This window comes from Bacillus rossius (genome assembly GCF_032445375.1).
Source record: "Bacillus rossius redtenbacheri isolate Brsri chromosome 9 unlocalized genomic scaffold, Brsri_v3 Brsri_v3_scf9_2, whole genome shotgun sequence".
Lineage (NCBI taxonomy): Eukaryota > Metazoa > Arthropoda > Insecta > Phasmatodea > Bacillidae > Bacillus > Bacillus rossius.
Window position 1 is genome coordinate 11058849 of NW_026962013.1, and position 23424 is coordinate 11082272.

The 23424-nt window shown below is 33.6% G+C and overlaps 1 protein-coding gene across 1 annotated transcript; it reads left to right on the forward strand.

Moving 5' to 3' along the window:
• Positions 1-865: 865 nt before the first annotated feature.
• Positions 866-21517, forward strand: LOC134542874 (voltage-dependent anion-selective channel-like). The gene is made up of 7 exons (XM_063387454.1): positions 866-1387; positions 9059-9260; positions 11171-11291; positions 12567-12685; positions 14009-14117; positions 17314-17522; positions 20075-21517. Exons 2-7 carry the CDS (start codon positions 9062-9064, stop codon positions 20164-20166), a joined length of 849 nt encoding a protein of 282 aa, XP_063243524.1. The 5' UTR covers positions 866-1387; positions 9059-9061; the 3' UTR covers positions 20167-21517.
• The last annotated feature ends 1907 nt before the right edge of the window (positions 21518-23424 follow it).

The following is a 23424-nucleotide window of genomic DNA, read 5'->3' on the forward strand; positions in this document are numbered from 1 at the left end:
CAAATTAACTAGTCATAATCTAGGGTTGTTAGTCGTGCTACCAGTCGCTACCATGGCTGGCCAATAGGACACGGTGCATACTATCCTTCCTGGCGTGGTTTGAAAACATCGCATAATATGGCGCAACTCTCCCAAACCAATACACTTAGTTGAAGTTATTTAATAGTACATAAATAGTGCCAGCGCTGCTGATATACCCCATGAGCTACCCCTAAACAGATTCGTTACGCTGTATAATATTTTACTACAATATTATATTTAAAAAAATTTATTTAAACTAAGTTGATATAAAAAATACCTTTTTACTGTAGCAGCTCTCCGTAAAGGTAAATCATTAGTTATTATTTCGGCATTTCTGTGGTCACAGGATAATTTCGACACAACGTCATAGATATATATATATATTTTTTTTCCGTAAAAACCACACCTACTTCCACATATAATACATAAATTGTTTTAAAAGTAATTTAATTGTGAATTATATATTACAATTAAACTTATTTAAATTTTGGAAACAAATATTTCAGTTTAGGCCTATAAATATATATTTGCCAATTAAAAAGTTTTTCAGTCATCCTCAGCGAATCTACTTCGACAGTGTTTCGGAAGGCTGTCAATAAGAACACAATTGAAAATTTACATAATAACACTATAAATTTGTTATCACAATTATACTCTTGTACACCTAAATCATTTAAAAATAAGAGAAGTTTTTTGAAGCAATAGCTGTATATGGAAATATTTAATACTTTAAATAATTTTGCGATAAAACATATTAATATATATAGATTAAAACTTCTTAATGTTCCACATTTAACTTGTAATAGCTTGCCTTTTCATCAGTCGATTTATTTATGCATTACAAGTTTAAAGATATTAACGTTTCTGAATACGGTTTCAACCTCTCAACTCTTGCTTTGTTTAAAGGAAGAAAGTTTTATTACACAAATTATTTTTTTTTTAGTAAGCTAACACGTTATTTCATGCATTCATTTTTATCTTTCTAAGCTTTATGTTTTAGGCATTATTGCAGTATCTGAAATCGATTATTAATTTTTGCCGATGATATTAATTCGAATTCCCGCCTAACCGGTTATTGACCACGCATATTTAACTTCATTTGTTTTGCATATTTACCTGCATTCTTGGTAGAACTTGTTTAAAGAAAATTTATATTTATATATTTTTTACGTTAAAATTGGTAATGTAATTGATTAAAATCCCGTTTGTTTAAAGTGAGGCATGGTAATTGAACAATACCCTCCAACCCAAACGCCATTCCGGGTCTCTTGCGCAGACAGCTTTTCGTCACGTTAACCCGTAGCCGTGTTCTGTAGTAGAAAATTATTATTTTTCGTGCCGTGGGACTTCAGCCGCCTTACAATTCGTAAGTATTTATATCCTCCGTGTTTGTTCTGCACGTTTGCATTAATTTGTACAGAACAACGTACTAAACAGCTAATTTAATCACTTCGGATTCGTATCGGAAAATCTCAAGGCGAGGCCCTGACCTGCTTGGCCGGCATGTGTTGGATCCCGTTCATCATTTTAATTACTATTTAGGCTTTTAACTTTAACGCCCTTGCTAATCTTCTTTCTTTGTTGACGTGGATGAGTTTTTATTTTTGAAGTAATATTTTTTTGAGTAGGGGCGTTGAGCAGGTTAGGAAATGGCTATTGACCCTGAAGTTAAAATGTATCTATTTCTGGTGACAACTGGCGTATGACAACTCTACTAATGCTTGTATGCAAATTTAGCTGTAATGGTTCATGTAAATTCAATAGTGTGAGTGAATGTATCCACATTAATTGAGGAAAATGGTAGAATGATGTAACACTCCATATTTTATCATGATCAGAGTAACACATCTTGAAAGTTAGCATCATATCAGATTAAAAATTGAACTAATTTTATTTGCTCTGAAATTGTAATAATATACTCCACCATACAAACTGTGAAGTAAATTATGTAGGCTACATTCATCCAGTTATACATAGTATTTGTATTAAATATATTACTTAATTTTTATTTTTAAATTTTGCTTTAGATACAACTTAGTCTTATAGTTATCAAAGATGCTGTTCATATTATGTAGTCTATCTGTTCACATTAGGCCAAGGTGGCAATTATGGAGTTAAGATCTCTTTTGGAGAAGGAAAAAAATGGTATGATTGATTACTACTTATTATGGTTAAATATCCAGGAACACTGCAATTTTTACTTGTGAAAGGTTTCAAAGAATATGACTTGAGATAAGGCCTCTAGCTAAGTGTAAATAATCAAAAAGGAGAAAATATGGGGACTTCTCTATATCATGATACAATTACAATACTGATGTAACCAGATGGCATCATGCTATTACCACCTCTACAGTTTTATGGGACAAGCACGGGAGTATGGGGGCTTCGGGCGGGGATCTATATAAACACTATTTTTCACGAATTTCATATTTTGAATATTATATTTTTCCAGTATCATAAACTAGAATATAATTCCCTCCCCCCATATATTCTATCTTGCAATACCGATATTTCATTAGCAATGAAATTATATTTGTCGACGTTACATCTTATTGCGGTTTCGGGGAAATTAACATTGTGCCTTATTTATTACATATTTTTATTATATGGAAAAATGAAAGTTTTAGTTAAAGTGGTAAATTATGAGGGAGGAATGTAATACCGGTGTTGCAAAACAGTTGACCAGGTGGAACTGTATTCTATTTCGTGATACTGAGATAATATCCCAAAAAATCTTACTTTTAAAAATATATATAGTGATTAAAAAAAAAAAACTAGACTAGGTACAATTTTAGCCTTCATTACGATATCCTAAACGTATATATAATATACAAATATGAAATACTTGAAAAATACTGCATCGACAGTACTCTTGCCAAAGCCCAAGGTTTTCTCGTTTATCCTGTAAGACCAGTAATATTGTAACAGACTGCACAATACATTTTTCCATCCAGACTATGTTAAAGTATTTATGGTAAAAGTTTTGTATCACGTATCCAAGTCTTTTCCCTTGATCCTAAGGGCATGATCCTGAATACATTGATCCTGTGGGACATGATGCTTGCTGTTTTAATTTAGTACATCGGAAGATCCTGGATACAGCAATAAGTGTGATGTAATAATGAATTATGATTTTATTGTCAGATCATATAAAAATCTGGAAATTAATTTTTTTTACTTCCTAACATTTTTTATTGCAACTTTTTTGTTATATCCAGGATCTTTCGATGTACTAATTTAAAACAGGAAGCATCATGTACCAAAGGATCAGTGTATCCAGAATCATGCGATCAGTGTCAAGGGATTGAATTATGACACTTGATATAAAACAATTATTGTTCGCATGTTTTAATCACTTTTTTTTTGTAGTTAATGTAGCCCACCTGACCATTCACACACATTTACAGTTTTTTAAATGCTGCTATCGTAATGTAACAATTAGTTTAAATTGTAAACTTTTCATGACTTAATCTATGCAATGCTGTTTTATAGAATTAGAAAATTTATCAGGAAATGAAAATACATTTTTATTTGCTTTTTTGTATGTGCCCCTCTCCTAAATAATTATTTTGCCTTCAAAATAGGTTGCCGTAAGTAAGCTTTTGAGTTTTTTTATAGCTATTTTTTCTCTAATTAAGTTAATGTGCGTTTCCATTTGAAATATGGTATACTGGAGTTAACCAACCTATAACTTTTATTTGGGCAATCATTGGATTATCTAGGTCTACAACTACCTAAGCTTCGTGGAAGAATCTCTGCACTCACAAATCACAAGAAAAGTATTCAAAATTTAAGGATTAGGAACACAGAAATTAATGTATAAATCTTTATCTGGAGTTTTAGCATTGATAGGAAATTGGGTAAATATGTAGAGTAGCGGTATATGCGAAAAAAAATGCTAAAAATCCGAAAATACTTTTATTCTATGCTCTTTCACTTTCTCTTTTCATTAAAACCGGCGGAGATAAGAAATTCCAAATACTTAAGGAGATATCGAATTTTTTAATTTTAGCAATACAACACCTGTACAACCATTTGAACGACACCATTTTTGTTATTTGGCCGTGTGTTCGTGAATGCGTAATAAATAAAATGGTCGATTATGTCAGGTCAGTTACATTATTAATACTTTCAAACTAAGTGGACATAAAAAATAATGTGAATTAATTTTAATGGCTGTTTAGTTTTAAAATATTTATAATGTAACTGACCTGACCAAACAAACCGTGGCAAAGGATGATCAGTAGGAACTAAAATGGTCGATTAGGTCAGGTCAGTTGCATTATGAATACTTTCAAACTAAGCGTACATTAAAAATAATATGATTTAATTTCAATGGTTCTTTAGTTTTAAAGTATTTATAATGTAACTGACCTGACCTAACAAACCCGGACAAATGATGAACATTATCAACTCACGTAAATTTTTTTTGTTACTTATTACTTGCGCAACAATATCCAAATAAAAAATAAGACTTTAAAATTAGAAACGTTAAAAGCCCACCTAAGTTGGAGGTGGGTACATTTCCTTTGCCATTAGAAGGAAATGATGTAGTCGTTCACCTACGTCGCGATACCTCCGACGGAACATTAATAAATAAATAAATAATCACATATTGGTTCATTTGAATACTGGCCAATCACGGAACTGTCACGTGACAAAATTGTCCAATAAGAAACATAATAGATACTCGTAAACAAGAAACAATGGTAATCGCAGCATGAATACGCAGGTATTGTGATGAAAATTAAAAAATTCGATATCTCCTAAAGTATTTGGAATTTCTTATCTCCGCTGGTTGATTTGAAAAGAGGAAGTGAAAGAGCATAGAATAAAAGTATTTTCGGATTTTTAGCATTTTTTTCGCATGTACCGCGACTCTACATATTTACCGGAAATTGTAAGATGCCCATAGAATTGAGTAAAATATTCCATTTATTGTGCATTATCAAAAAAATTCCAACTGTAACTTTGGCTGAACAACACACCTATTAAACATCTATAACCAAACATAAAAACACCTTTAAAAAAATGGCTCATTTGTAAACCAAATGAACATTTAGATCTTTGGTACGTGTCAGCATGTTTACTGTCAACCCTTCCTAAAATATTGATCAGAGATTGAAATAAGTGGTAATTACAAGAATTTACTTTGGGAAAGGGTTTTGAAAAAATAATTTAAGAATAGGAATTTGTGTTTTCAAAAAACTTGCTTCATCAACGAGGCGGTTTCATTATCGTTATCGAGACCTCCTGATGTATTATTTAAGATTAATTCATTAATACAATTCATCCAAGATTTTTCTGGGAAAGACTTTCCCATATATATAAAGTAAACCATTATTGCTCTTTAACAAAAAAGTTAGTTGGTCAGTCATTCTCAATCCAAGAACTTGTTCAAGAATACCATTTTCTGTAGCTTGTGTAGACTATCTTCAATAGCATGATTGTTGTGTTCACATATAGCATATAGCATAGTATAAGTCATCAGCATGGGTCACTGCTTTTGTGGTTTGAGATGCCAAGTGTTGTTTTACAGTGAATCACCCAGAATAACACGTCGTCTTCACTGAGTTCTTGCATCATAGTTGATTGAAAAGTTGCTAAATGTGATTACATTAAATCTGATAGATAGTAGAAACTCATTGTATTAATTAAACAATATCTTAAATTAACACTAGCCAGGTGGCAGTACATACTCTGCATTCACTTGTTCACCCTTGGTCTGAATGAAAAGTCATGTGTCAGTGTACGGTGCGTAAATATTGCAAATTTGTTCATTGTATAGAAGGAAACGGGTCTGTAGGGCGAAAACAAAGTACATTATAGATAATGCTGAAAAATTTATATTGTATTGTTAATTTTTATTCAAAAGAGCCACTAAACTTCACAGTTAATAGATTTATTTGTGTAGTTTAGGGCTGTAAAGAAATAAATTCTGATCGTGTTTTTCGGTGTGACACTTCCTGAAGCACGAGCTAAGCAAACACACTGGGGCACACCCGTCTACTTGCAGTGTTTCATCCCCTTTTTAAAATTATTTAAATGAAACGTGGAGAAGCAAGCTGGATGAAAAATAGCCCTCTATGCGTACTCCACTTGTGCTCTAGGAAGCAGAGTAGTTAACTAAACATAAGCAGTAGCTGTAGTATGTCCCCACTCGTAGTTTTCAGTACTGAGTAATTGGCACACACTGGCTGCCAAATTAATAGTGTATGGTTTACTTTAAATTTTTTAGTACAATTGTTAATTATAATAAGTTTAATTTATTTTTACTATTTGTTGATTTTTCTAAGACCATAAACTAACTATTTTACAGGTGAAAGTATTTGTAGCAGTCAATCGCTATAATTTACAAGGCAGACCATTAAATTATGTGCTATGCTTAAATGGAGCCAAAAATTGTTTTATTAAATGATATAAAACATTTTTTTTTTTTTGCTAAAACATTTGAAACTGATAAGTTTCTTTCAGTTACATCTAGTTAGAAGTAAAAAAATTGAATATTATTAGGTGGTGCTCTTGATGAATTACATCAAAAAGATGTATTTCCAAAATTCTCATTATAATTTTCCCATTCCAAAAATGTGTCTGATTCATTTAAAAACAAATTATCATACATAATAAATTTTTTTACAAAAGTTTGTGTTTAGAAAAGCGTGAATGGCAGAAATTGTGCATTGAAAAGAGAGAGCTAATGTCCATTAAAATGCACAATGCAAACTAATGGTAAGATCTGCTTTGCCACAAAATACTGTAATATAAATTTATTTTCTTTTTTCAGGTAAGATTCTTAACTTCAAAACTAATTGTGTATTTGCCAGGGTTGAAAAAAAAGTATTTTTTTAAATCCAAACAACCTTTTTTTGTACCAGGTTTTTTAGGTTTAAACCAGCTGTTTTATTACGTTAGTTATTTTGGTTCTCGGCATGTTCAAATGAAAGCCATACACCATCCCGGTTTCTGCCCCTCATTTTGAACCAGTAAAGTTAGAACATCAAAGAACTGAAGTCCAGCAAATCTGCACATCTGGCTGTGACTTCTTAAACCACAAAAAGGGTATTTTGCCATAAGAAGAGGATTCTATGGGTGTTTACCACAGAATAGGTTTTATAGTACATGTATTTATTTCCTCCTTTTTTTTACAGTTTGACTACAATTCACTAGTTGATTTAATTTTAGATGAATATTTAGCTGGGTATAATTTACAACCTGTTCAGATAATTTAAATTTTGAGTAGTACGTATATAATTTTGTGTCCCTGTAAATAGAGTGGAATTTGAACGTTCATTAAAAAATTAAGATGTTTTATTTAAAAATACATTATTAAAAACATTTTTTATTTATAAAAACTACTTTGTTTAAATCATTGTGTCTTAAATCTGGCAACCATGGTATTTGCTAATAAAAATCTCATAGTTTCATGCAATGGATGCATGAAATGCATCTAGCACTAGACAATGTAAATTTTTATACATGGTGAAAGGATGCAAAGTATTATGAAAGTAGTTTTTGAGCAAGACTTGTAGAAATATTTATTTGAACATGAGTAAAACTACTTGTTGGTTGTCAAAGATTTGCAATCTTCAATTAACTGGTCGAGTTTTTCCTCACTAACTACTTCCTAAATCAGCAAACCATAACTTGTTAAAAATTGAAACAGTAATGTATACCAACTGCATGTAGCGAACGTGAAGCATTTGAAATATTTGTAGTTTCACACTGCAATGTACAAATTGCAAAAATTCCAGTACTCATAAATCAATGATTTTCAGTACCACTTATAAGATTACTAATAGTAATTTATTTGTAAATCAGCAATGAAATACACAATTGTAAATGATGATTGCGGCCTTCATTGTGTTAAAAATTTTGTATATACCTGTGTGAAATTTTATTTAACAGCAGGTATATTTTTTGTATATACACAAAATATCTATTACTTAGAGGGGAGGGGGAGGAATTAGAGGTTGTATTTATGGTATGCATATTAATGTTTTCCCTAGAAATAAATATTTGTCTTCAGAACTGACTGTATCATTTAATTTCTCAGAATGATTCTAATGTTCCTAGAGAATTCTTGTAGGACCACAGTGTAAAAAAAGATTAAATACAGAACAAAAATGGCAAAGGGAAACCTTTTGGTGGTTGTCATAGCTATGTAATAAAAGACTCCTTATGTATCTAGCTGTTTTATCTGAGCTTAAAAAACATGAATTCTTCTCTTTTCTTGACCTAATAATACTTTGTTCCTTCTATTACTTCATTGACTCAATGCTTCTCTACTTGGAGCAGCAATTTGCACCTTGAAAATGTGATACCAGATTCCATTCCAATCCTTGGTAGGTTTTGAGGTAATTTTAGTTTCAATCTGGGCTCTTCATCTTCACTCCAATCTTAAACTGTTTAAAGATAAAATTTATTTTTGGATTTCTCACTTTAATCCAGATTGCGAGTTTACTCGAATGCTTTTTACATGAAGGAAAACATTTCTTTATAATTTTCTTAAAATAAAAATTGAACCGTTAAACAATTTTGACAACTCGTGGGTGCCAAATTTTTAAATTTATTATCTTAACACAATGAAAGGACTGTTAGTGATTTAAAATTTAATTTTCATGTGCAGTACATGAAATACGTAGAATTCCTATTAGACCATACTGAGGTGAGGTGTTGACTCTTGACGATGGTTGTTGCTTTGATTCAGTGGCCTAAAGTGTAAGGTACTATCAGATGAAATTTTTCCAGTTAGTAGCACACCCCCTGAAATACAGACTCACACCATAAGCAAAATAAATGTGGAAGAAACACTGGTTGTATCATAAACCAAAATGGCATAGAATTAAGTTAAAGGTGTAGGAATGTGTATGTAAAAAAATTTATACGTAGTTCCTACTCTTCAAGTACAGTCGAATGTTTACTTGGGTGTGTCGGCATACACTTCACAGACTATTTTTGACAGTGTATGTGGTAGTGATGGTTATTTGTCCTTGGAGTGAGGTTTGTTGAATACTTGAATTTTTTTTTTTTCTTATAGAAAATGAGCCCACCATCGTACAGTGACCTGGGAAAGAATGCCAAAGATGTTTTCGGCAAGGGCTACCACTTCGGTCTCTTCAAGCTGGACTTGAAGACCAAGACCAGTTCCGGCGTGGAGTTCGCTTCTGGGGCGACGTCGCATCAAGACAGCGGGAAGGTGTTCGGCTCCCTGGAAACAAAGTACAAAGTAAAAGACTATGGTATGTTCGTTACTTTCTTTTTGAAAGTTATTGTTTCATTTCCTCAAGACATTTTTACTGAGCCCAATTGTTACATTTATTTAATTAATTTTAACCCTTTTTGATGTCTTTGCAAAGGTCTTCCAGAAATGCAAGCACCAGAGAAAATTTTTACAAACATTTAGTTAAATTTTTTTAAATGCATATTCTTAAAAACTACAATGTTTTGAATTCCATAATTTTATCAATTAAATAAGGATGGTTGGTTCGAAGCGAGCTCTATAATGCTGCTGCTTTTCAGTGTATTTTATATATTATGATCACAATTACATTTAACATACATCGTAAGTTATAGGCATACATCGTATGTTATACTTCAAAACTGGTGTTATTAATTTTTCTTGGATGTGGTCAGAATTAGTCTATGAAAGTTTTAACTTTGACACACTTTAGTTTTTGTATTTATTTTCGTTGACTTTAGTTAAAGTTAAAGGTGTTTTTGCCTAAACAAAGTACACATCAGTGTTGCTGTGTTTAGCAACAAGTAGTATAGTTGTGGTGGTTGCTCACTTGTTTCGGTGCAAGATGCAGGCAGGCTAGTTTGTGTGATTTAAATCTACTGGCTGCTGTTACGTTGTGCACAGGAGGTTACTGCAGAAGTTTGCGAACACATTTGTGGCGGTGGTGGTGGTAGCCTGCTTCGGATGTAAATGCTCGTCCTAGTCTGCTTTACTGTTCAGCTTTACTTGTAGGAGTTAATTTCACAGAAACATGGCTTGCACATGTGCAGGATGGTTTGTCGTGAAAGGTGATTTTAAATTCTCTTCGAAAGAAGGGGATCATCTGAGGGGCACTCTTCAGGGCAGGCATAAACTTGCACAATACGGTGAGACATTAACATATTCCAATCCATGTAATTAATCATCTACCAATGTACCGTGCAGAATACTCGAAAATTTTATGCATAACATATATTTACTAAAGAATTATTCATTTACGATATTTTATATTTGTGTTTGAAACTGTTGACATGTCATTGCAAAGTATTTTACTGTTGGAATAGCCGAGACTTAACTAAGTAAAAATAAAGCGTTTTCCAAAACATTGAAAAGAAATAGATTGAGCTATTGTCAAAAGATATAAGTATGCCTGTATGGAGCATGTGAAACCTTGCAGGATTTGTCAGTAAAAAAAAAAATATATTAACATGGAAAACATATCTAGAAGTCATAAAATGAATGATACAATAAATTGCTTACAGCGTGCAAAAAGTTCTGGATGACACAACAAAGACAATAGTTAATACCAAAAATCCAGATCTTCCATTCATCCTATTGTCCAAATTTCCTACCTTTTAGTAGTAAAGATCCTATAATATACTTCATGGTCTTAAATTACTTACTTTTTGTCTCCTTTATGCATATTTGGAGTTCAGTTAACTCTTTTCTTTTAAAGAACTTAAAAAAAAGGTAGGTTCATCAGTTTGTTTTTCTCATTGTTTTTACTCCTGTTAATTTCACTTATTTTTGTATGAGAAATTTATCACTAGAAATGTGACTTACATTTGTTTCTAGTCTAAAGCTACAATGAAAAATTACTGAGGTGCACTTTTGTGTGTGCTACATGATAGATTAAATCATAACATTTAAATAATTGGTTATTAATTTTACTCATGGACTGTACTTATGCTGCAGCCAAATTCTGTGAACTAATTTATTTACTAATGTGGTGCATGCTGCTAAACAAACTAAAGATCTCAAATTTTTATTTTTTTATTTTAACATTGTTGGTGAAGACAATTCATTATCACCCCATCTGCAGTGCAACAACCTACTTTCTGCTACGTACAAGGTTTAAATTCTGTAGTCAACAAGTTTGCCGGTAATTTCAGTGGTGTTGCTGTAAGGTTGATGCAAAATGTTGCTTTGCAGGTCTTACGTTCACAGAAAAATGGAACACGGACAATACGTTAACCACTGAAGTGGTTGTACAAGACCAGCTAGCGAAGGGTCTCAAAATTGCCTTCAACACCGCATTTGCCCCCCAGACAGGGTAAGTACGGTCAGATGCAAGTTGCGCTCAAGAGTATTTGAGATCAAACTGTGTTGGTTGAACTTTTACAACTTTTCCTCCGTTAATATGTTCAAAGCAGTGGTTCATACCTCGATTGCATTTGTTGCTTCAGCGTAATTCATTTTATTGTAGTTATTGTACATAATTTTGATGTCTGGCACGCTGGTTGTAGAGAAACAAGCCAGTTGCGTGTAAAATATTATCTTTGCTGGGCATTGTGAGATAGAAATGTAGGTGAAGTAGGAAAAAAAAAGTAGCTGAAAAATTTAGCAAAATAAAAATGTCAAGATTCACGTATTTGTGTGCTCCTCTCTCTGTTGCCTTTACACCAATCCCTCACTTAGCACGGCTATTGCGTTCCTAAAAATGTTAAGTGTTATACAAAATTGCGTATTCTTAAACATTAATCTCCATATAGGAAGGCTAATTTACTTTCCAAAATGTGTAAGGAAATATTCTTTATGTAATATAAATGTGTAGAATAAAACTCAATGATAAATACGTCACACCATTTATCTTAATTAGCCTACCATCAAATACTTAGTATGACAAACTACGACAACCCGTAACGGGAGATAGGTGGGTATGTACTCATCAGTAGGCTAGTTGGCTTGCCCGCCTGGCCGTCACCTTCAACTCACATTGCGTCCCTTTCCACGAACTTTCTAAACAGTGGCCGGGTGACAACGATACGGCCCGGCGGCATGCGCGGACGTAAAAACATTGGGTCCTTTACGCTCAATAGATGCAACTGAACTTGCCATAGCTGATGTTTGTACAACAGCCGATGGCATAGTCAGACCTGCGTGCGCATCTCTTTCTCCCATTTATCGCTAACTGCATACCATGGCACACCTGTTGTTTACCGAGTTGAAGCAGACTTCATGGTGTCGTGCCCGACTTTTTTGTCAGTAGCAATTTTGTGCTGACTGAAATTTTGCAGACGTGCTATTCAAGACTAGGGCAGTGATAAAATGAATTCACACAATTTGAAGACATGCTAAGTGAGGGATTGGTGTACTCAAGTGTACATTGCTCTCATTGACAACATTTGCCGAGGTGGTGGAAACTCTCTGATTGGTTGCAAAGTGTTTTTTTTATAGGATTTAAGATAAATGTTAGTATGCGCAGATGAATTGTTGCATCTAAGATTGTTTGTGGGTACTCAATTTGAACGTGGTGGTTATGGCCTAGTTTTCTTGTGTCGGTTGTGGGGAATGCCATGCCACAGTGCATCTGTGGTTGTGTTTGTAGGAGCAAGTCAGGGAAGCTGAAGACAGAGTTCAAGAATGACAGTGTTGCGCTGAACTGTGACGTGGATCTCGATCTGGCTGGACCGATCGCTCAGACGGCATCTGTGTTCGGATACAATGGTAAGCTCTATTCATTTCTTGTTCCTGTCTCGTAATTGCTAGTTCCTTCCATTAATTACTATTAATATTCATTAATAATTTGATTTTCATTTTGAGATTACAAATCAAATATTTTCTTTGTTTTTTGTTAGTCGTGACCAATACATACAGCAAGTGGGACTCATTCACAAATATTTTAATTAAAGCCAAGATGATTTTTTGGAAATTTTAGAATTTTTTTTTTTTAAATATTACATAGGTACATGCTTTCTATATGTAACAAATAATCTTTTGTTATGATGTAAAATTATTTTTAAAAAAACTCTACTTTTATGTATATAATCATTTGATCAACAAATCAATTTTGAAACATCTTAAAATTTTCTCGGTTTAAGGAAATAAATTGTCAGGTTTTTCTTTTTCTTGCATTGTACACCCTCAATTGTGGTTGTGTGTGTGTCTGTATACATCATTTTACTATATTTTGCATTTTTGAAATGTTTACTGTATTTTTAAATTTACTGTATTTTTAAATTTGATTTGTAAAATACTCTATATTCATAAATAATTTGATATTTTATTCAAAGTTCAATTTGAAAATAAAAGATTGCGTGTAACTCAGTACACATGATAGAAATGAAACTTCTTTGGCAATTTAAACCTAGACTTTTAAGTATGTCATAAAGGGTAAAACAGCTGAGAGAGAGAGAGAGAGAGAAAGAAGACAATTTTCTAAATAATCATGAATTAACATAATTATTATTATTGACTTCAAAATAACTGCTTGGGATATCAATAATTATATAACTAATTAAATTACTAATTAACAATAAATGTTAACTCACTGTTAAAATACACCATAAAGAAAAACTTTGCATCTTAAATGTTTTTTCAAACAGTTTTGCCATTTGGAACATGTCAAATCTCTGAATGAAATAATGAAATTCATAACAGGTAGCGCTATCTATGCGGGAAATGCAGGGACTGACTCAACAGCGCTCTCTACGCTGCTAGTTGAACAAGGAGGAACGCGAGCGTGCTGGTAGCAAATATAAAATGCACTCTCTCTGTCTTATTCTTTTGTGGATCTATCTCAATTCTAATTTTTTTTTGTAGGGGGGGGGGGGGGGGACAAGCCCAGAAATGTATAATAGCATAGTGCTCTCTTTATATCTCTTTGGCCAAGTACCTATTATATTCCCTTTTCGTGTTGAACATTTCACGAAAACATTGCATTAAAATTTTACCTTGAAATTTTTTTCTTGCAGTGCTCAAAGAAGTTTCACTTAAAAACACAGGATTCGCTGAATCCTATTAAATACTGTTTGCTTGTTTGGTTTGCAGGGTGGCTTGCTGGTTATCAGATGAAGTTTGATTCACAAAGATCAAAAATAACTCAGAACAACTTTGCCCTCGGTTATACCAGTGGGGACTTCATTCTTCACACTAATGTGTAAGGTTTGATTTCTTTTGGATGCTCAGATGATCACGGAGAGCATTTGAAGTATAATTGCATATTATGTAGTTTGCAAAACTAAAGGAACTTAGTGTCTTAAAAACCTGAAAAGCACGGGGATTGTTGATGTTTAAGTATAAAATGGTATTACTATTTTTTATGGTATATAATGTCTTAAAAAGGCATGTTATTTGATAATAAATTTGTATGCTGTTAATAATCCATGTCCAATTTTCAACAACATTAATTAAATATAAGGGATACAAATAACTGTTAATTTGAATCTCTACCAAGTATTTTTAGTTTTTTGCATTATCATAATAATATATCTACGCATTGTTTTGAAGTGTGGTCAAAAATATTTATTTGTTTTTAGTGTTAATGGAAATGATAATGCTATTTATATTGTACAGGAAAAAAAATTATTAGACTATTCAATTATACATAACCGAGAACCGATTTTTAAGAACCGGGAAAAAACAGGAATTGACCCATCACTAATTAAAACTAAAATTATACTGTAGGAAAAATTGTATTCATAGAAAAATTTTTTCTTCATAGTTTTACCCATCTAAAACTTTTATTGTGTGCATTTAAAGGGTAATTCAGTTATACTGTATTTTCTGTAATTCAAACATGATCAGGTCCCATCTAGTACTGTATATGCAGAATGAGGATAGGGTCAGCAACACAACACATGACATGGCCAGACTTATGATTGTGGAAAGGGTCAATAATAAGGAACCATCCCAACACTTTTCCTGAATTTCGATAACAGTATCTTACCGTTTTGCTACCTCACTCCATGCAAATTGTATGGTGTTTCACTTGGAGCTAAAACTGCATTAGTAAGAGTTCACCAAGTGACTCACTCAAGCCAGATGTTTCCAGGTAGTCTAGGAGCTTAAATATTCAATACTTGTGTATAATTTGATATTCAAATTAACACTTTCAATATACAGTAGAACCTCATTTTTACATATTTCAAGGGACCAGGAAAAAAATATGTAAAAACCAGGAAAACGCAAAATGAGGGAAATGTTCAAATTTTTTTTATCATCTCACTATATGGGAAACAATAAGAAAATATATACCACACTAAATAATATGTCAGAGACGGTTACGTTTTTATATATTAACTAGAACTTCACTATCTCACATAATTAAAATTATAAATATATCCAATATCGCCGTTCTTCATTATTGCCGAAAGTTAAACATGAAATTTGCTGTTCTTGTGTAAGAGATGAGAATGTTGAAGCATCTTGATATAGCCACTTGGTACTGAAATTTTGTAACACAATTGATTTTTGAACTTTGGATTTAATTACGTGTTATAGTTTTATTAATTTTAGATTTTTTGAGAAATAATACTATAAAACTATAGCTACCGCCATTAATATAATTGTTTACGTTGAGGAATAGAAGTTAAATTGCCATTGCATTGTTTGGATATTCATTGCAGCCATTTGACTTTTCAGAATGTTTCTAATGTGTTAAAATGAACATCGCAGAATATGCTCGAAGATGCCATATTTATAGGAAACTCGTGCGTTGCTTAAAACGTAATTTTAATAATGGAACAGTAATCTGCTCTTTTGTGTATTTAAAATGCGAGTTTTCACCTTTATTTTCATGCATAATACATTTAAGATTAATGGGGAACGCTAAGAAAAGTACTTATTAATTTTAATGTTTATGTCACCATACGTTTGGTTCATGGCCGTATGGTGTACAATAGCTCGTGGCACAAAAAAAAAAGTAAGTTGTTTACAATGGCGAACGAAGCTGTGGTGACCATATACTCTGCAGTAACGCTTAATAATTAAACTTCACGCTATTCATTTTGAGAATTTATTGTTTTCTCTAAATTTTCCGATGGTTTGCCACGAAATACAGCACTAATTCTACGTAAACAGTGGGAAATGCTTTTGCACAAGGCGGGAAAGAATGTATTAATAGTATAGGGAAATTGACAGTGCATGTAAAAAAAAATACGTTAATCGCGGAAATCGTATATCGCGGGTACGTAAAAATGAGGTTCTTCTGTAATACATTTCTTATTAACTATTCATTACATACACCGTGTTTTTCATTCATATAGAATTAAATTGAAAAAAAAAAAAAGGTAGCTTGTGTTATCATTAGATTTGTTTTCTGCAATATTATACATACATTGTTTTTATGCGGAAGAAATAACGTGTGATTATGATTTTAAATTTAAAAAAAGAACTTTTATTAATGTATATAATTGCTTTAATCAACAGAATTCTTAAAACTTAAAATTTTATTGGTTTAAGGAAATGCATTGCCTTTTTTGTAAAATTTTACTGTAGTTAAAAAGTCAGTAAATTTACTGTAATTTCTAACAGTACAAATTTGTGTCTAATTAGTGGTGTTCACTGGGAAATTAGTGGAAACCACGGTTTAATAAGTAAAGTGACATTTAGACATTGAAATAAACTGAAGGAATCAACGGATTAAAGTGTAGCAGTGTGAACATATTTGCAGTCAAATAATGATTTGTAGCAATATTCAACTACTAGTTCTAATTTGGAGTGAAGAGCCTGGTTTCAATACGTACTCACTGAGAAATGTCAGTGTGTAGTTCAAATTTAAATGTCAGCCCAAAAGGTGGCGTAGAGGTAATATCCTAAACTGCTTATCCTTAGCCTTTTTTGTAAAATTTTACTGTAGTAGGGATCATTTTTCTTAAACTTTTGTGAAGTGTAGGAATAAAAATATGTTTCATTGCATGTTAAAATTTTTGTTAGAAAAACGTTTAAAATTCAGTTTGAAATAAAATGAAAAAGGAAGCAGTGTTGGCACAGAGCCTAGCAGTCGGCCTGTGTGTGCAGCGACGGCCAGGAGTTCGGGGGCACCATCTACCAGATAATTTTTCTTAAAAAATGTTTCAAATCATGTTAAAATTTGGTTGGAAAAAAATTTAAAATTCAGTTTTGAAATAAAATGAAAAGGAAGCGGTGTTGGCGAGAGCCTAGCAGTCGGCCTGTGTGCGCAGCAACGACGGCCAGGAGTTCGGGAGCATTATCTACCAGATAATTTTTCTTAAAAAAATGTTTCCAATCATGTTAAAATTTGGTTGGAAAAAAATTTAAAATTCAGTTTTGAAATAAAATGAAAAGGAAGCGGTGTTGGCGAGAGCCTAGCAGTCGGGCCCCCGTGTGCGCAGCAACGACGGCCAGGAGTTCGGGGGCACCATCTACCAGAGGGTGAGCCCCAGGCTGGACACGGCCATCCAGCTCCAGTGGACGGCCGGCTCCAACGACACGCGCTTCGGCATCGGCGCCAAGTACAGCCTGGACGGCGACGCCTCCGTCCGCGCCAAGGTCAACAACTCCAGCCAGATCGGGCTGGGCTACCAGCAGAAGTTGCGCGAAGGTGACTGCCCCCCCGCCCCCCCCGAGACTTCCTCCCCCGCCCGAGTCGTGACGGTCGGAGAGTGCCACCTACCTTCACCCTTTCAGTCACACTTTGTCGATTCCTAATTTTAATTTTTTTGATTGTAACTTATCTAATTTTTTTTGTATGTTGTAGTAATCCTACCCTATAATTACAATATTAATGTATAATTACTTATTATAATTAATTCATGCGTAAATAAAATTTAGTTATTTCGCAGTGGACGGATAGACGGAAAGGGTTAACATCCCGTCCTTTTAACGGCTTTGGCAAGATTTTTCTGTTTAACAAGCACAAAATAAAATATAAAATGGCTATTTCATCAAAAAATCTTTGCATAATACTTGCCAGAATGTATCTTGACAATGTGTTAGTCAAATAACTAACAATAACAGATTATTTCCTGAGCGTTGAGGTTTCCTTCTGTAAATTCATGCACACGATGAGAAAATGCACAATACGTAATCATTTCATCAGAACCTTTCAACGCATCTTTGTGTCAAACCATCGATATATCGCTTGAATTATATTGATACCAATAAAATATCAACCTGAGATATTTTCGATACATCAGTCTATTATAATTTACAAACTTTTACCCCATGTTTTACTTATTATAACATTATTTAAGCAAACGATATATTGAGTGCAAGCTTCTAAAGCTAAAGCGGATGCGATATCATGCTACTTGTAAGCAATACACAAAACTGACTACCGACTAGTTTGGACCTATATTGTGGACAGTGTATTTATTATTTGTGTATTTTTAGGTGAAAGTGTTCCCATAATTCATTTTAAACTCCGTTAAAAATTTATTTAAGTACGTGTTCTTTTTTATAGTTTTTCCCTCAATCTCTGGATAACCTGGATTTTTGTTAATTCGGATTGGCCCCGGCCCAGGTTGATCTGGGTTAAATAGGGTCTACTCTACAATTAATTTTTTAAAATTTTATTTATTTACTAGATCCAACAAATATTGTCATTTTTTAAAAGAAGTGCATTCAAATAACTAACAAAAGGTTGCTATAGCACATTACGAACGTGTGCAGAATTTAATCTTGCAGGCTTGCTGTTTGCTTCTAAATTGTAAATTCTTTCCCTTTGTATGTAAAATTATAGGATTTTGTAAGGTGGAGGGGGGGGTTAGATGGTATATATTTTTTGAACTCAGTTTGACTGAGAAAACCAAAGGATTGACAGCACTGTGATGAAGCTGTGAAGCTTGAGGCTGTTTTTTGTCTGGACAGTTTTTGTTCAGATTCAGCTGTGTGATAATCTGCCATAGTTACTCTGAGTAGCTGTCTTTCTTAAAGCTAGTAGGAGCACCCCAATTTTCTTGTTTGAGTTTTATTTAGAATTTACGCTACTGAAAAAAAATTGATTGATGTGTGGGTTCTTTATTTTTTAGGGAAAAACAGTAGTATTCCAGTGTAAGCTTGTTTTAAATTATTATAGACAAGATTTTATGGTTTAATTTTTAGGTCAATTTCATTTTTAAAACTGAATATTTCGGTGTTAGTGTTTTTATATTTTACTAGCTGTGCCGGCCACACGTTGCTGTCAGGTTAAATGGAAAGGAAAGAGAAAGCACACATTTCTAGTTTGTTTAATTTTACAATTTTTGAAGTGAAACTGTTTTGGGCGTGATGAGAGTAAAATTTCAGTTATGATTTCAAGTCCTGATAATGCAATAAGTATTTTCATGAAACATTGTTTCGAAACGCCAAAGCAATATAAAGAGAGCACTTATATGTTTAGGTTTGAATTGCCAAAGAACTATCACTTCTGTCACAAGTACCGAGTTATACGCGCTCTTTTTATTTTTATTATTATTATTAAATCCCTTTTTGGGGAGAAGATGGTTGCTGGTTCTAGATAAATTTATAAACTGAGCTACTTTGCAGAATCCTGATTGGCCAGACCATCATCCAATCATGGCATCTTGCAGGAACCATTACAGCTATTCTTTGCCAGACGACTAGACCGTCAGTTGTTCACCCTTAAGAATGACTCATCAGGGCAAGCCGAAGTCTTAACTCAAAGTTGTTGAAAACTTTGGCCGCGTTAGCCTATTAATATGAGCTAGTTTCATCAATTTTGTTTTCATAAATTAGATTTTTTGTTTTGTTTTCACTGTTATCATAAAGTTAAATGATTTACCCCTTTTCTTCTGGATATTTTTCAGTTAATGAAAATTACCGGCCATTTAATTTATAATCATTAGTTTTGTGCCTATTCAATAAAAATATCAAGATTTTTTTTTTAATTTGTAAAACTTCATTTTTGAAACTTGTACCTCAAAAATTTTCCAATCTCATGAAGTTAACAGAATTAAAAAATGTTTAGGTGCTCTATGGTGTACTACTTGCATTTCAATGTTACGTGGTGTTATTTCGGTTTTATTACAATTCACCATATATTGTCATTAGTGATAAATGCATGATGTGTTTGTGTTGAAAATTGATTATTGACATTCAGTTTGGTTTCTAGAGTGTTATTTATGATAAGTAAAACTATTCTCTTTTGTGTAGGTATCACCCTTACGCTGTCTGCCATGATCGACGGCAAGAACTTCAACCAAGGGGGTCACAAGATCGGCCTGGCGCTAGAGTTGGAGGCTTAGTGTGCCCACGTCCTGGTCTCGCGTGCGCCCCCGGGAAGGTCGCAGAAGTCCGGAAGACGGCGGGCGGGAGAGCTGGCAGCGTGCCGGCGGCTGTGCGATCCTGCACTCTGCCGTCGTTTCACTCGTCGACCCCTCGACCTCACCAGACTTTGTGGCGTTCCTCCGCGGGTGCAAGACGTGCAGTAGCAGGATTCTAGAACACTGGGGAGGGTTTTGTGCTGCACCTTTCGTTTCTGCCGGCTGCCTCGTGGTTGTGTTTTTCTGCGGAGTTATTCCCCCCCAACCCTGCACAAACTCTCGGCCCAAGCTCTTAGTTCCCGGTCCGGTAGTTGTCCACTAGGAACAATGTCCGTTCGTGCTTTCGACGATGGTTTATTCGTGGAGAAAGTCGTCGGTGGCAGCCTTGTTTCTGGCATCATGATCTTTAGAAGCTTTGAGGTTTTTGCTTTGACAACTGGCATGATCTGAGGCAAGAATTGTGTATGCGAAATGTAATTAAGCCCTACAGTAAAGAAAATTGAAAATTTGATTAAACCTTGTTTTGATAAAAATTATTGTCCTATCATTGGCAGTTTTTTTTTTGCAACTATGTACATAGTAACAAACACAAATAGGTTTTAAAAATTGTTTACAACTATAGTGTGTGAACTTGCAGTTGAAAGCTGTTGCTTCCTTGTTTCTAATAACTCTTGTATTATTTGGATATTTGGAATGCAAGCATATTTTTGATCCTTTTTTATTTTATGGCAGTAATATTTCATTAAGTTCAATTGTGTTGAAGTGCCAAATAACTTTCAACCGACGTAGCTTGCCTTAGCAATATGGAATAGATGTACTGCTGTTCATATCTTTTAGGCAGAGCACCCTTTTGAAATGGCCTAAACAGTATATTTTGTCATTGTAGATTAGTTGGAGTTTTGTGATGGGAAATGACAATGATGGCAACTTTTGTTAAGACTGCTTACTTTTAATATACAGTGTCTTGGTGTGTTCCTGATTGCACATTTTCGTATCACATTTTATGTTCTCAGATTCCTAGATTCAGCTTGTTTTAACAATGTGTTTTTTCTATTATCAGAAATTTCACTCTGAATTCTTGTCTCTGAACATGTTATTTTGACGTGTGTTTGTGTTGGTAAACCCTAGGTAGGCAAACTTGATATTAAACTCTCAAGCATTCAGCGTCCTATTTGTACATCAGATTTAATCGTCGGCTGGAGTGGTACGCTGTTAAGTTCTACAGAATGTAATTAATATATATATCCTTGGAAAACAATTTTTAGAGGTATGGATGCAGTGCCAGGGACATGTATGTACAGGTTAAACTAAATAAATAGTTTTCTGAAACTTATTGGTAAAGACTTTTTACCTGTAATTTGATTTTTTTTAAATCATGAATGCGTTATTTCATATTTTCACATTTAGTATAATTATGTTGGTTTGAAGGCCAGGTGATTTGCCGATCATCTAGTTTGGAGTACTATCATTTTCCCCATCCATCAGTTCATTGTCAGCATTCATGCTGCGGTTTCACACCTTGTTCATCGTATGGGACCTCTATGTTCAACAAAATATCAAACCAACCTAATTCATGGCAGTGAAGCAAGCTAACATTCGGAACAGCACTGTAAAAAGAAAATCTTGTACCTAGCAAATCTTGTGTGTGAGACAATCAGTAGGAGACTTATTAAAATACAAAATGAATGTCCTGTAGGAGTCATGTGATTTGTTTTTCTTTTTTTTTCTTTTGAGTTTGTGTACTTTGTACGGTTTGTAAGGTAGAAGGTAACCTCTTAAGTAGGGCTGTTCGGTTCTGGTTCCAATAAAGGAAAAAGAAATTGCGTTACACTAATAAATGCATGAATGAGGTTTGCTGGGTCATTAAAAGCAATTCATAAACACACAAAGAGTAAGTACACTCTTTGCACCAGTCTAAAACATTTTGTTCAAGTATTGTTTAACTAACCTCAAACCTTGAAATGGGTAGGCCTAATTTATGCTGGCATCAAAATCTTGACTGAAGATACATTCTTAGTTTCTGGTTCAGCATGTTTTGCACTCCTTTCATAGAATTTTAATGTAATTTGTAGGTACTATAAAGTCTGTTTAAAAGTACAGAATTTTATAACTCAATATTTTTTGCTTCATGCTTTGTATTGTATTTGGCCTTTAATGTTGGAACGGCCAGAAATAACATTCCTACCGGTGTAGAAGTGTACATTCTCTAATGTGTGAGAGGAACTGGAAGATGACATTTTGGTTTTAAAGGTGTTTGTGCATAAATTACTTTTTTTTGTTACTAATTGAAGTTTAGTGTATTTAAAGCAGAGTTCACTTTAAACTTCAGAAATACCGTTTAAATATATTATGCTTTAATGAGGACATAATTTAACGTAGTGAAATTATGGCCTTAAAATTGATGGAATTAAGATGGCATCTGGTTCGCTCTTTTTCCCACCCCTTCATTTAATTTGTGCATATTACATTGTGAGACAATGTTAACATTGAAAGGATTTGTGTGTTTACCTTTCCCAGGATAATCATTACAGAAACTTAACAAAAAAAATGCCAAAGATTTCAAAAAGTCTTTTTTAGGTTGTGTTTTATTATAAGGAACCAATGAATCAGGTAACTGAACAAGCCTGCAGGCAGGCCATAGAAGGTTTCAGGTCATCAACAGTCTCTGGGCAATTGTCAAACCACCGGGCCACCGAGGGGAATGATTACAGATTGACCTTGAGTGCATGCTGAAGTTGTGCCTGCTGCAGCCGGCCTAGGATCGATGGTCAATTCTTGGTCTCGGCTGCTGGGACTTTCAGACTGAGGGTGCGTCGTCAAGGTTTAACCAACACAGATGTAAGACGCCCGTGGTCCGTACTTTCAGGGCAATAAAATTATAACAAAATGTTACTTCCCAATGGAATTAAACTATGTGAAGGGGTTATTATGTAAAACTAATACTAATGTCTTTGGTTATTAAAAGCTAACATAAACAAATTGTTCGTAACTAATACAGAAAAGGCCATGTGAATTTTTTTTAATTAAGTAAATAAAATGCCGTATAATTATTAAAACTTTCTAGAGCGAAATTGTTCCACAGACTTTGGCATTGTGATTGAAGCACATATTTTAATGGTGCATGCCCAAAGTTAACTTTAAATGACATGTTATGGGAAAGAAAATAATTGTCATTAAGATACAAATTTATTTAAAGTTACATAGGCGTGAATTATGCCATATGAGAATTATATTTTTAAA